Source organism: Bombyx mandarina, chromosome 05, assembly GCF_030267445.1.
Source record: "Bombyx mandarina strain Sakado chromosome 05, ASM3026744v2".
In the NCBI taxonomy this organism is placed as follows: Eukaryota; Metazoa; Arthropoda; class Insecta; order Lepidoptera; family Bombycidae; genus Bombyx; species Bombyx mandarina.
The window spans coordinates 5,327,192-5,342,795 of NC_143212.1; the positions used below are offsets into that span (position 1 = coordinate 5,327,192).

General features: G+C 39.3%; 1 protein-coding gene across 1 annotated transcript in view; it reads left to right on the plus strand.

Moving 5' to 3' along the window:
• The first annotated feature begins 12 nt into the window (after positions 1-12).
• Positions 13-15,604, plus strand: part of LOC114241334 (sodium-coupled monocarboxylate transporter 1) — a 31,206-nt gene continuing 15,614 nt past the window's right edge. Inside the window, exon 1 of the mRNA XM_089727577.1 lies at positions 13-382. Coding sequence (XP_089583703.1) covers positions 171-382 — 212 coding nt within the window. The 5' untranslated portion in view covers positions 13-170. The remainder of the gene's footprint in view (positions 383-15,604) is intronic.

The window sequence follows — 15,604 nt, forward strand, 5'->3', positions numbered from 1 at the left end:
TTCACTTCTCGCTGCTCGAGGGGGATCTCGCAACATCCTCTTTAAAATTGCGATTTATCCTAATTGTTTCATTGAAGCCGATTCAATTTCTAACCGTGCACTGTCGCGTTGGGTGCCTACCGAGTACCGCCGACTTTGGATATGATAGTGTAAAAAGTAATTTGGACAAAATGAATGAAATCAATGGGAATGTGGACGATATTGTAAATCAAATGCGAAGGTTCACATGGGTGGACTATGTAGTGTTTGTGTTCATGTTGGCCATAAGTGCAGTTGTCGGAGTGTATTGGGGATTCATGAAGAAACAAACAACGCAGACTGATTATCTTTTGGGCGGGAGGAATATGAAAGTAGTACCGGTTTCCATGTCACTCGTTGCAAGGTTCGATCCTGATTTAAAAACTTATCAACTTGTTCATCCAATTTACCTTTCGAAATTTTGAAGTGACAAATTTAGGCTTCATAAAATCATAACGCATAAAAAGTGAAAAAATATTTTATATATCATAAAAATAAGTCAAATTAAATTAAATTCAAAGCCTACAACTTTTTAAACGTAATGTGACATAAATATTACTGTGAACTTTAATTTTCTTTTATTTTTAAACATTAAACTTGTTATGTGATTGCAGAAGCCAGAAATCAAAAATGTGAAAGACGTCGCCGCTCTTAAGACATAACGCTATTCGCTTCGTAGTAATAATACATGATAATAATAGAAATATAAGAGTTTAATCTCTCGTATTTAGGTGAACTTAGGAACAAGGGTCAGGTACAAAGTACTCAGTCACTACGACGGACAACTAGAGGGAATGTAGAAGTGGTAGTTTGTGGTTGCGAAGGTCCAGTACCCATATTCTTGCATCAATACCCGGATAGCCTATTATCATTGTAGGATCCTCTGGACAGCAATTTTGTGAATGGAGAAGTCGTATCAATGATACTGTCTGTAAGGTTTCATATGGGCATTGTTTTAATTCCATATGCATGATTTGTATTAGGTCAGATAATTATTATAGTGACCGGTTACAAACAAGTACAATTTGAAGTCGTCATGGCCTAAAGGATAAGACGTCCGGTGCATTCGTATCTAGCGATGCAACGGTGTTCGTATCCCGCAGGCGGGTACCAATTTTTCTAATGAAATGCGTACTTAACAAAATTTTCTCGATTGATTTTCACGGTGAAGGAATAACATCGTGTAATAAATCGTGTAACATCGTGTAATAATCAACCCGCAAAATTATAATTTGCGTAATGACTGGTGGTAGGACCTCTTGTGATTCCGCACGGGTAGGTACCGCCGCCCTGCCTATTTCTGCCGTGAGGCAGCAATGCGTTTCGGTTTGGAAGGTGGGGCAGCCGTTGTAACTATACTGAGACCTTAGAACTTATAGCTCAAGTTACGTTGTAGATCTCTATGGGCTCCAGTAACCACTTAACACCAGGTCTGCTGTGAGATCGTCCACCCATCTAAGCAATAAAAAAAAGTGGGTTCTAGATTGAAGCACAAGAAGTTAAAAAAATGACACTAGTAGAGCTGTGTCAGTTCAGTCAAGAACACATTTTATTTGTAAATTATGATTATAGATAATGCAATTTTTTTTGCACAGTTTTGTATCCGGCATAACCTTGCTTGGGTCTCCAACGGAAGTGTACATGTACGGAACGCAGTACGCGTATATCATCGGTGCTATATTCCTTATGTCCGTGATAATGACACAAGTTTACCTACCTGTTTTTCATCAGCTCAAGCTCACATCTAATTATGAGGTAACTTTTTATAATAATTGTCATAAATTTTATTCTAAGCAGTTTGCGTAACGTCAGGAGCATAGCTATAAGACATAATAATATCATAAACGTGAATGCCGCTACCGTCTCAGAGAAATTTTCCTCCCGATCGATTAACGGTGCTTTTAGGTACCACTCGACGAGTGAATTGACCCATATCTTCTTAGTGGGTCAGGTTTCCGAACCGGTAGTAGATTCTGCGAAGCACTGCTCTTGCTAGGGCCCGTGAGCTCACCAACACGTTAAGGAGAAGCTGATATAGCCTCTCAAGGCTATCGGCATAGGTAGGAAAAGAAGAAGAGAATTGATCTTGTAGTCTCATTTATTGTGTTGTACGACATTAAACCTTTCCAATCCCTTCCATATTCCCTTTAGACAGCAACTCATGGAAGCTTGACAACATAACTACATAAGTATGTGGTGCGCAATCGTGCAGGAGCACAACAGGCGCTAAGTAAATCTAATGCTTAAAGTCTTATAGACTTTTTCATGTAGTAAAACATTATACCAACTTTCTATTAATTTATTTTTCAGTATCTTTCAATAAGATTCGATAACCGAGTTCGACTATTTGGATCGATCTTATTTGCTTTTACATTGGTAAGTCCATTTCCTTTGACCAAAATTTTAGTATTTTCGTAACGATCATTATTTCTTTTTTATTGCCTTTTAGGCAGACGAGCATACGGCCCACCAGATGGTGGGTGGTTACCGTCGCCCATGGACGGCAGCAATGCCAGGGTCAGAGACAATCCGCTGTCTATCGTTAAGTACTCTCCGTAAGCCTCGTTTGAAGAAAGACATGTCATAGCACTCGGGAAACACCCTAAAGGGGAGCTCATTCCAAAGCCGGATGGTACGTGGCAAAAAATATCTCTGGAAACGCACGCAACGCATATATGTATATTTTACCTTTTATGACTTTTTTGTTGATACCTCAATTTTGATTTAGATAGGATGGTTGCCCATTGTTATCTACGTGCCAGCATTAGCATTTAATCAAGGTAATTATTTTAACGAATTAATTCCCTTTCGACCAATATTTACAGTGTCTCAATTTGGATTTTATTGTCTTTGCAGTGACTGGAATCGGCATACATGTTATAACTCCGATAGTGTGCTTAGTTTGCATATTTTACACGAGTGCTGTAAGTGGCTTTTAAATATAAATAAATATTTACTAACAATCACGCCACGTTAACTGGTCCCGTGCTAAGTTCGTAAAGAACTTGTGTTACGGGTACCAGATAACGGAAATAAATGTAAGATTTTTATTATACACATACATATATTTAATATACATCCATAACCCTGGAAAAGGCTTTTGTATTTGTCATACAAATATCTTCCCTTGGCGGGATTCGAACCGGCGACCCCCTTGTGTAGTGACCATGTCACTTACCACTACACCAGACGGCCGTTAACTGTGTGTTAGTACTTATTAACTGTGTGTACAATAAAGAATAAAGAAATACACTATTATATACGTAGTTGTTAATTATAAATGTTAGTCAACAAATTAGACGAAACAGCGTTTTCATAACATTGGTGTTTTTCATCAAGTGCTATGAGATATTTTCAAATATATAGCTATTTTTATTAAACTCATCTAAATGGCAACACAAAAAATCTTGATCGAGTTTCTCCAATATTCTTTTTTTTTATTTTTTTATTGCCTCTGTAGGCAGACGAGCATACGGCCCACCTGATGGTGAGTGGTTACCGTCGCCCATGGACTTCAGCAATGCCAGGGGCCGAGCTAAGCCGCTGCCTACCGCTTAATACTCTCCACAAGCCTCGTTTGAAGAAGGACATGTCATAGCGCTCGGGAAACACCGTGGAGGGGAGCTCGTTCCATAGCCGGATGGTACGTGGCAAAAAAGACCTCTGGAAACGCACTGTGGATGACGGCAGTGGCTCCAGGTAGTATGGATGAACTCTCTACTCCGGTGGCGGTTCGTTTCACACAAAGCATTAAAACAAAACTGAGTTGATTTGTTCAAACAGGGAGGTCTGCAAGCCGTCGTTTGGACGGACGTTATACAAATAACGGCAATGTTTGGTGCAATGGCAATTGTCGCTGTAAAAGGTACTATGGATGTTGGCGGTATTGGCGTTGTTTGGCAAAGGAATATGGACAGCGGAAGGATCGAAGCTCCCGAGTAAGACAATAGGATTTAAGTAGTAACATTTATGTAATGTTTAGATCAGTGATTATCAAACTTATTTCTTTTACCGCCCCCTTTGAAAATCAATTATTTTTCAGCGCCCCCCATTTTTTATACACCCCTAAAACTTTAAAACCACAATTTCATTAATTTAATTAATAAATGTTGTATTAGTTTTAGTAAATGTAGTACCACGTAGTAGATGCTATTATTGTTTCTTCATATTATTATATGTCCGTACATTGCTACAGAGCGTGTATTTACAAATTTGCAAAGTAAAAATGAATTCTTCTCATCAATATGTTTGTTTAAATTCAGAATTACAAAATAAATTGCTAGTTCACTGTACTATTAATACGCTAATTTATTAGAACGAAACTATTTTTGTTGAATATCTTTCTACTAAATAAGACTACTAACAATAATAACTTATTAAACTACGAATAAGCTAAACCTGGAAATCGTAGAGGATTTCATTTATGTGGGCCCCGTCATAGCTAGTAATGGATCCTCCGAAAAAGACCTCAGAAGGCAAATCAATATGGCAAAGAGAGCTATGTCCCAAATGGACCGTGTTTGGGCGGACAGAAACATCTCGAGGAATACCAAAAAGCAGCACGTCACCTCCCTCGTCTTTTCCATTTTTCTCTACGGCGCAGAGACGTGGACCCTCAAGAAAGCCGACCGCCAGCGCATCGACGCGTTTGAGATGTGGTGCTGGAGGAAAATGCTCGGGATTCGTTGGACAGAACACAGAACCAACGAATCCATTCTTACCGAGCTCAAGATTCCAATGCGCCTCAACACTACATGCGCGCGGAGGAGTTTCGAGATCTTTGGACATATCGCCAGAAAGAGAGGTGACAATCTGGAAAAGCTGCTGGTAACAGGCAAGGTATGCGGGAGAAGGCACAGAGGCAGAAGTCCAATGCGCTGGTCGGACCAAATACGCTTCACTCTCAATACCTCAGTCCACGTTGCTATCTACACAGCCGAGGACAGGCAGGAATGGCGCAAGATGATGCAGGAGAAAATTATTAGAGGAGGCCACGACCCTCAGCACTGAGGATTATCGACGCAAGAAGGAAGGAAACTACGAAAAATAAATTAATATGATTTCGTATTATAGATAAATATGGGTAATTTTTCATAGAATTTTAGTTTATAATTTAGAACTGGTTCAAATAAAAACCGCCGCCTAAGTCATCATTTTTATTATTTGTAATAATTAATATCTATACTAATATTATAAAGAGGAAAGATTTGTTTGTTTGTTTGTATTCAATAGGCTCCGAAACTACTTGACCGATTTGAAAAATTCTTTCACTGTTTGGAAGCTTCACTATGCCCGAGTGACATAGGCTATAATCTTTTGTGAAAAAAATTAGGTATCCTTACTAAAACTCCAATAATTTAACCCAAGGTGTAAAAAATTTATCTAAAATATTCTTTACGTCGCGTGCCCTACGAAAACTATTGATCATAGAATAAAATAATGTACTACGACTTTGTAAAAAACATTATTATTTACAAAAAGTGTCGCAATAGCATATGTCTAACTATTATAGTTATGCCGCAATAAGTGTTCTTTTATTTAAAAAAATGCCCCTGGTAAGACACGGAGTGCCCCCTACCATCGCCGACTGGTGGCTTCCTACTTGGAGGACAGATCGGTCACGTGTACTGGACACGGTGGGATCGTGCACAGGTTCCCGGTCGTGCGCGGTGTCCCACAGGGGTCGGTGCTCGGCCCCCTTTTGTGGAATATCGGGTATGACTGGGTACTGAGAGGTGCCCTCTTCCCGGGCCTAAGCGTAATCTGTTACGCAGACGACACGCTGGTCGTGTCCCGGGGGGGTTGGAGTTTTGCTGAGTTTGCTCGTCTTGCCACCGCTGGGGTGGCGCTTGTCGTCGGCAAAATCAGGAGATTGGGCCTCGACGTGACACTCAGTAAATCTATGGCCGAGGCCATGTGGTTCCACAGGCCCCGGAGAGTACCACCTGTCGATGCCCATATCGTGATTGGAGGCGTCCGTATCGGGTCGGGGTGCAGTTGAAGTACCTCGGCCTCATTCTGGACAGTCGTTGGACCTTCCGTGTTCACTTTCAGAACCTGGTCCCTCGTTTGTTGGGGGTGGCCGGCGCGTTAAGCCGGCTTCTTCCCAACATCGGGAGGCCTGACCAGGTGACGCGCCGTCTCTATACGGGGGTGGTGCGGTCAATGGCCTTATACGAGGCGCCCGTGTGGGGTCACTAGCCGTGGGGGTACCGATGTTGCTGCAACGGCCGCAACGCACCATCGTGGTCAGGATCATCCGCGGTTATCGCACCATCTCTTTCGAGGCGGCGTGTGTACTGGCTGGGACGCCGCCTTGGGTCCTGGAGGCGTAGGCGCTCGCCACTGACTATCAGTGGCGGGCTAACCTTCGTGCCCGGGGCGTGGCGCGTCCCAGCCCCAGTGTGGTCAGAGCGCGGAGGGCCCGATCTCGGCGGTCCGTGCTGGAGTCATAGTCCAGGCGGCTGGCCGATCCTTCGGCTGGTCGTAGGACCGTCGAGGCGATTCGCCCGGTTCTTGTGAATTGGGTGAATCGTGACAGAGGACGCCTCACTTTCCGGCTCACGCAGGTACTCACTGGGCATGGTTGCTTCGGTGAGTTCCTGCACCGGATCGGAGCCGAGCCGACGGCAGAGTGCCACCATTGTGGTTGCGACTTGGATACGGCAGAGAATACGCTCGTCGCCTGCCCCGCATGGGAGGGGTGGCGGCGTGTCCTCGTCGCAAAAATAGGAAACGACTGGTCGTTGCCGAGTGTTCTGGCATCGATGCTAGGTGACGACGAGTCGTGGAACGCGATGCTTGACTTCTGCAAGTGCACCATCTCTCAAAAGGAGGCGGCGGGGCGCGTGAGAGATGCAGAGGCCCGCCGCCGTCGAGCTGGTCGGAGGCGGATCTCGCCCAAGCCCTGGCCCTCTAAGTGTTTCGGGTCTCCCTCACATGTCAGCCTGGGGACCGGCGAAGGGGGCCTAAGAAGACGACGTGCAAGCTGCTCTGCACACGTTTTACGCATGAGCATCCGGGTGATGGAAGGCCGGCTATCCTCAACCCACGCTGGTTCTGACCCAGCGGGGTATTCCGTAGGATAGACCATTCTAACCGGCACCATCTAGGCGGGCTTCGGACAGCCTGCCGACCGAGAGGGCTGGTGGTCGTGGTGCCAACGACCGCCAGTCCGGCGTCCCAAGGGGGAGGGTGATGGGAGAGATGTGCTTCGCACTAAACGCTTCACTTTCCCCCCTTTGCGTTTTCATGAGCTCTGTCTCATGCGAAGTTTGGATGCTGGTTGTTGAGCGATAGGAGGTTTTAGTCAGTTCGACTCCGACATGCCCTGCCCTCTAACCCAGTGAAGGGCGGAAGTCAGGTGATTTCCTCCTGACAAAAAAAAAAGTGTGGCACTCGGGAACTGCGGCGGTAAAGCTATTGTATAGCATTTTTTATCAACTTATGACATTATAATTAGATAATGATAATTTAATATTAAAACAATAATAAAACAAGACCACGCTATATTAAACCTTAACAAAGGCAAAACCTTAACTGTCCCCTTCACACTCATAAGCTAAACCGCGCGAGAGAGAGATGGGCAGACTTTTCATGATGCGCATGCAGTGTGACGTCACGCCACGCGCTTATTCACAAACACTACACAAGCGCAACGTGTGAATGTGTTGAACGCGAGCTACATGGTAGGCGGAGTGAGGGATGTTAGGTTTTTTTCGTTACGGAATTTCATGATTCGGTCGCCGCGCTCAAGGCCCGCGATAAAAGCTATGCAATAGCTTAAAATGTATGAACTTGTAATAAAATCTCTTTGGCTATACTATTTGTATCTGGCTAGTTTTGGTATCATTAAAAGTTTAAATTCGAAAGAAGATAATTCCAAATTAAAAGATGGAAGATGTGAGATTTTTATTTATTTTTCGTACCGTCAAGAATAGTCAAGATGAATGAATCTAATGAAGATAATTAATACATTTTAAAATTTTACTACAAAAAAGGTAAAAAAGCAACGCAAGCCGTGAAAAAAAATTGCGATGTTTATGGACCTAGTGCAGTGTCTGTGAGAGTAGCACAAATTTGGTTTAAGCGTTTTCAATCCGGAAATTTTGATGTCAAAAATGCACGTCGCTCTGGTCGCCCTATTACGGATAAAATCGATGCCATTTTTGAAAAAGTGGGGCAAGATCGGCATATCATTAGTTACGACGTAACTGAAGAACTGAGAATTGACCACAAAATAGTTATGGCGCATTTGAAAAAAACTGGGTACACAAAAAAGCTCACTAAAAGAAACCTAATGAACCGTGTACTCATTTGTGATTCTTTATTACGACGTAATGAAACCGAACCATTTTTGAAGAAGCTGATAACTGGTGATGAAAAGTGGATCACGTACGACAAGAAGTACGAGAAAGGTTGTGGTCAAAGGCCGGTCAGGCTTCACAGACTCTGGCGAAACCCGGGTTAACTCGCAACAAGGTGATGCTGTGTGTGTGGTGGGATTGGAAGGGCATTATACGTTATGAGCTGTTACCACCAGGCAGGAAAATCGATTCTGAACTCTACTGTGAACAACTGATGAGATTAAAGCAAGAAGTTGAGAGAAAGCGGCCGGAATTAATCAACAGAAGGGGTGTGGTTTTTCATCACGATAACGCTAGACCTCACACATCTTTAGCCACTCAGCAAAAATTAAGAGAGCTTGGCTGGGAGGTGTTAATGCATCCGCCGTACAGTCCTGACCTTGCACCTTCAGATTTCTACCTGTTTCGGTCTCTTTAGAATTCTTTAGGCAATGTCAGGTTAACATCACGAGAGGACTGTCAAAACCAATTGTCGCGGTATTTTGATCAGAAGCCCCAAAATTTCTATAGCGATGGGATCATGTCCCTACCTACAAGATGGCAAAAAGTTATCGAACAAAATGGTACCGACATACTTTAGTTAAATGTGAATAAACTATATTAAAAAATGTTGTGAATTTTCTTAAAAAATGCGAAGAAACTTTTTCTTAACCTATTATTATATAGAAATAAAATAGTAAACAATGTTTACAATAAGTGAGCTGTTTAGGCTTACTATACTATTTGACATTGGACGGTAATGGATAAATTGTAAAAAATAATAATCAAGACAAGTTTTTGAACAATAATTATATACGCATTTCCATTTTATATAAAAATTATGATTCTTACATCAGTAATTTTTTATAAAATGGTAGGAAAATGCTGTAAAATGCCCTTATGTTAAAAACAAGAACGAAAGTAAAGAAAACCTCAATTTGTGTTAGTTTACGTATGTGTAATATTTCAAAACTCTGCATGGTAGCTTTTTTTCTAATGTTTAAAATAATTTCTGGTGCAATGTAATTAAGGTAAAATTGGTCTAATTTTTTAACTATCATCGATCATGTTCCGCAGAAACTTGTTACAACTTGATTGCGTACGGTGTGTGGGCTATCCTACGAAATCTATCTTAATTATTTTAAGTTTTTGTAACATCATACAGGGTAGAAATATAAACTAATTATTCGTTATTGTGTAATAGGTGAGTTTTAATTTTAGTGAAATTTAAAATACTATAAAGTAAATGAAATTACAAATTTTACAGCGCCCCCTAACCCACATCAACGCCCCCCATTTTTTCCTGGGCCCCTTAACGCCCCCCTCTAGGTTTCAAACGCCCCCAAGGGGGCGTTATCGCCCACTTTGAGAAAGACTGGTTTAGATAGTTTAAGATTTCCCGTGTCGCTTACTGATTATTTACCCTGAAACAGTTATTAAATAATAAAATATATTTAAAAAAATAATAATAATAAATTAAATATACTTTGCATAACAATTTTATTACTTATAATGCAAACTTTACAATTATTTTGTTACTATCAGTGAAATATATTTGTTGAATAAAATCTTCTCTAATGCACCTTAATACTATGCAGAAGAGTTACAAGAATGATATTTAAAAAGACGAAAAAAAAAAACAAAAGTTACGATGCAACAAAACACTACAACGCTTAGGCATAATCACATTAATAATTAATAATTCAGTAATAATCACATTAATGTCATGTTCGAAACGTGGAAGAAAATTTATTTTTTATTATAAACTAGGTGACCCGGCAAACTTTGTTCTGCCTTAGAGGCAATAAATGAGCAGACTTTTTATTTTATCATGGTCAATTTCTTATTTGGATAATTAATATAAATTAAAATAGCAAGTATTTTAATGATACTTTATTGGCCATGTATTTTAGCTGGTATTATTATTATTGTATTTTCTTGCTCTTCTTCAGTCCTTTCACTCGCAATGTTTCGAATCCTAGTTGCATTACGGGTTCGTCGGGAAAGATTTATTTTGATAGTGCTGGTAGCGGCATGGCTTTCTTAATGATTACCTATTTCGGCACAATAAATAGAAATTTGAAACAAACACATCAACCGGTCAACTTCAAAATTCTACTATAATTAGCCATAGACTACATTACGTCTAGCTGTCAGTTGCATTTTATTATTCCATATCAGTTGCGTTTTTTTATACCACGTTTTATGTCGCGTCCCACGGGAGCGTGATAAAAAGTATCCTATGTCCTTCTCCTGGTTCTAAGCTACCTACCAATTTATTTTCAGCCAAATCAGTTCAGCCGTTCTTGAGTTATAAATAGTGTAACTAACACGACTTTCTTTTATATATATAGATAATAGATATACGCGCATACGACCCACCGGATGTTCACCGATGCTCATTAACATCCGCAATGTAAATCTAAGCCGTTGTCTACTGATTTCTGTGCGCTGTACAATGTAACTTTATCCTTATACAAACCACCCGTGTTTTATATATTATATACTCTCATTTTTTTTTTTTTTTTATTGCTTAGCTGTGTGGACGAGCTCACAGCCCACCTGGTGTTAAGCGGTTACTGGAGCCCATAGACATCTAGAACGTAAATGCGCCACACACCTTGAGATATAGTTCTAAGGTCTCAGTATAGTCACAATCAGACAAGGGCAATTTGTAGGGTATCGTGGGTAGCTTACAAAAACGGGTACTAAAACTGGTTGCTTAGCGTGTATGTATATATGATTTTTAATGCATTTTCCAGCAAAGGATGTTCTTATTATTAGCTAGGACTTAACTTTGGCTACACCGATAAGCGAGCTATTTCTTGTGGTCTAATGTTTGATACAAATCGTTTGTGTATTGTTAGGGAATTTTAATTCGTAAGTAATAACAATTAAGGCTTAGATTGTTAAATTTTTAGTCGAATTTTTGTTTATTTACCCAAGCCTATGAACATCACAGTGAATGCGTCCTTTCTTACTTTGAGATCGTACGGTATTCTATTTACGCCCGTTCCTACATTTGCATACTTTATGTTTTCCTTTAAGCTTTATGTTGTAAATCTATGAATTGACTAACCAGATTTTTAATTAAAATTTTGTTGTTGTATTCCATAACAGCTGGGATCCCAATCCCCTAACGCGACATACAATATGGTCTTTAATCATGGGAGGGGTCATTTATTGGCTCCAAGCAAATGCTGTTAATCAGACTATGGTACAAAGATACCTCTCTCTGCCTACACTGCGTGGTGCTAAATGGTACGTTTTATTTTGGTTACAAATTATACAAAAAATAATAACATGTAGTAATAAAAAAAAATTCACTAATATCTCAATTTGATATTTAACAGCTTGCAATTAATTTCAAAAACATTCTTCTTGCTTTTACGAGTATACCTTATGTGGTATAATACCCATATATGGGACCGGCGGTCCAACAAAGTTCCTTAAACGCCTTTTACGAGACCTGCGGGAAGATATGGGTCGATCTAATTATAACTCGGAAACCGTCCGTTTATTAGAATTACAATTTTTTAACACAAATCTCCAATCCCATTACCAATAAATACGAAATTGCATAGAAAATAAAGTAGATGAAAAGTTTTTGTTTTTTGTTGCATTTGGTTCGTAGTCTAGCTCACGGTCCACCGTACGTTAAGCAGTAGTAAGCACTATTGGAGCTTAGGTATAGATAATGTGAATGACGTCACCCATTCGAGACATGGGTTCGAAGTCTGCCTCACGTTACATAGTTACCTGTAAAAAAATTAACTTCACTGTTTAATAAGTCTCTGATTTTCAATTTGTTACAGGGCAGTCTTCTTGTTTTGCATCGGTATATCACTACTGTACTGCTTCTGTCTTTACTGCGGTTTGTTAATCTACGCAAGATTTCACGATTGTGATCCTCTTCAAACTAAGGTGATTCATTTAAATTTGTAACCTATTAAGATTCTTTAAAGATAAAGATATTCAATTGATTTGGTTCCTTCTAATTTTAATGCTTTTGTTAGTTTTCATTATAAATAAAAGCTTTCGAGTGATCAATGGCGTAAAGAGAACGTTTACAACGCTCAAACGTGAATAAATTTTTTTTTAGCGTTAACGGACAATAATAATTTACTAGCTTTAGCATTCTAATGAATTCACATTTTCTGTAAATGATTAGTAATGCGAAAGCACCTTGCAAACATTCTCTGTTCTTCCTCGGGAACATAGAAACTATCTGTACATTGCTTGGTATATTTAATAAAATTTAATTAGTGCTTTTTAACGTGATTCCTTTAGTTAGTATTGTCTTGTTCGGAGTCATCTCATTGCAAATTGGTTTCCGTGTTTTTATTTTATCATTTCATACACCTTGTATGTCGCGTTCAGAAAAACGGATCAGTCCAACGTGCTTCATCTCGAAACTTTTTACGGTTAGGTGGTTATTTATTTATTTATTTTATTAGGCTCACAATACACATCACAAGCTAAAGATACATAAAAAACACAAATAAAAAGAAACAAAATCTGGCTTGCAACATAAGTTATGTGCGCACGACAAAACAAGAACATTTATAGTGCTGAATTTGTACAACAATGTTCCTTACAATTATGACAAAACAACACAATAACAAAAACTAGTCTAACGAATAATGTAAGGAAAAAAATATATTCACAATATAATACATTAAACAATTACATTAACCTACCTATTAGTAAAGTGGAGGATGCCCTTGAACATTTTTCTAAACGTAACTAACCTACAAGTAAAAATATCTAACTCAGGTGACGACCTTGCCAGTTCGTTATAGGTACGACACATTCGGGTAATGGGATTATAGTAAGATATATTGTTTTTGTAAATTAGCAATGCAAACAAATTGTTTTGGTTGACCCTCCGAGCACTAAATTTAATGTTTAGTGAAATCTGAGATAACAGTTCAGGCGAATCCAACAGAGAGTGAATTATCTTATATAAGTATATCAGATCAGTGCATGTACGTCGATCTTCTAGTGACTGCATGTTATAGTTTAATAGTCTTTGCTCGTATTTAAGTTCAGAGCGGCCTGGTTGTATACGATAACTTAATAATCTTAGACACTTCCTTTGCACACGCTCAATACTGTTAATGTGCACTCTGTAATTAGGGGACCATATTGGACTGCCGTATTCCAATACACTTCTCACTAAACTGAAGTACAGATACAAAACACTCCGAGGATTACTACACTCTTAAAATCTTTTGATGATCTCAATACAAACCCCAATAACTTATTTGCCCTAGAAGTAATCTGTTGATAGTGTTCCCTAAATGAAAGTTTTTCATCGAAGTAGATACCCAAATCTTTAACTATGAATAGTCTTTTTAGTGTCTCGCCCTCAATTGTGTATGTATGAATAATTTTATGTTTTTTATTAGTGAACGTAATTATGGAACATTTATTTATGTTCAAATGCATGTGATTGACCTTGCACCATTCCGATACAATGTCCAAATCTTTTTGTAAGGCGAGACAATCGGACGTCTGGGAGATAACATTATAGACCTTTAGATCGTCGGCATACAAAAGACAACTGCAAGATAATTTCTCAATCAAATCATCAATAAAAACAATAAAAAGGAGGGGTCCTAAGTGGGATCCCTGGGGAACACCAGAACCAACCTGCACCGGAGCAGAAACAAAACCCTTCAATGCCACCAGTTGACTTCGATTTTCCAGATACGAACAAATCCATCGATACAAATTTCCATGAACACCGTATGAAAACAACTTGCGACAAAGTAATCGATGACAAACTTTATCAAAAGCCTTAGAGAGATCCGTATAGATAGAATCAACCTGTCCTCTAGTGGCAAAAGCTTGACACAGGTAATGCTTATACTCAAGGAGATTGGAAATCGTAGATCGGTTCTTAACAAAACCATGCTGCCGGCTAGAGATCAATGGTTTCATATGGTTGTAAAGATAAACATATGCTAACGACTCAAACAGTTTAGCAAAACACGACAATATACTAATGGGTCTATAATTTTCACAGCAAGATTTATCACCACTTTTGTGTATAGGAATAATGTGCGCAGTTTTCCAATAACTTGGAAAAGTACCAGATCTAAGAGAACTATTAAAAATAATGTTAAGCGGAACAGAAAGTTCCTTTCCACATGTCTTAATAAAAGAAGGAGGAAGTTTATCGGGACCCGGACCCTTCTTTCCATCTAACTGTTTAATTTTCCGTTGTACGTCACTTTCACTTATTGAAACTTGCGTTAGTATGGAAGAAATATGGTTATCGATTTCCGTGCAGCTATGATTGAGAAAATCATCTTGATTGTGATCATTAACAAAAACAGAGCCGAAATACCGTGAAAACAGTTCACTTATTGACTGACCGTTCGATGCGGAGTCGCATAAGTAACCACGTTTGGTATAGAAACGTGACCTTTCCTGTTGTTAATAAATCTCCAAAATGCATTAGTGTCCTTCTGTAAAGATTCTTCTGTACTTGCAATGTATCTTTTATAGCACTCTTTGGTCAACATTTTGCAACGATGACGTAACATTGAAAACACATCATAATCACGTGGATTTCCAAATTTTTTGTACATTTTATGATACTTATTTTTTTCTATTATACAATTAATTAGAGGTCTACTAAACCAAACAGGGTAAGTATTATATTTATACGAGCCAATAGACATTAACAAAGTAAATGCCGTTTACCACTTTAAGAAAAGAGTTCTAAGTCTCAACTTTATAGTTTCCCGACTACTCCACCCTTCAAACCGAAACGAATTACTGCTTTAAGCGGGTATAGACAAGTTGATGGTACCGTGCGGGTTCAAAAAACGCCCTATCGCCAATAGTAGTAATTCTTCTTGTTGTGCAATTTTAGTTGGCGAAGGCAAAGGATCAGTTATTGCCTTTGTTGGTCATGGACGTTCTTGGTGACATCCCTGGATTACCAGGAGTGTTTGTTGCTGGCATATTCAGTGCAGCATTGAGGTAAATCTACAATTTTTTCAAAATTGCAGAATAACTTCACATTCACGGTTTTTCGTAGCCGATTTAACAAAAAGTATAATATTTATTTAGTTTGGGCTTTAAGATAAACCTTCACATCAGTTTGTTTGTTGGGTTTCCATATTTTATACAATACAATTTAGAGTTTTTCCTCAAGACTCAGGGTGCGTGGTGGTATACACAATGTGATTTCTATGGCCTCTATTGCAACCCTAAAATTCGACATG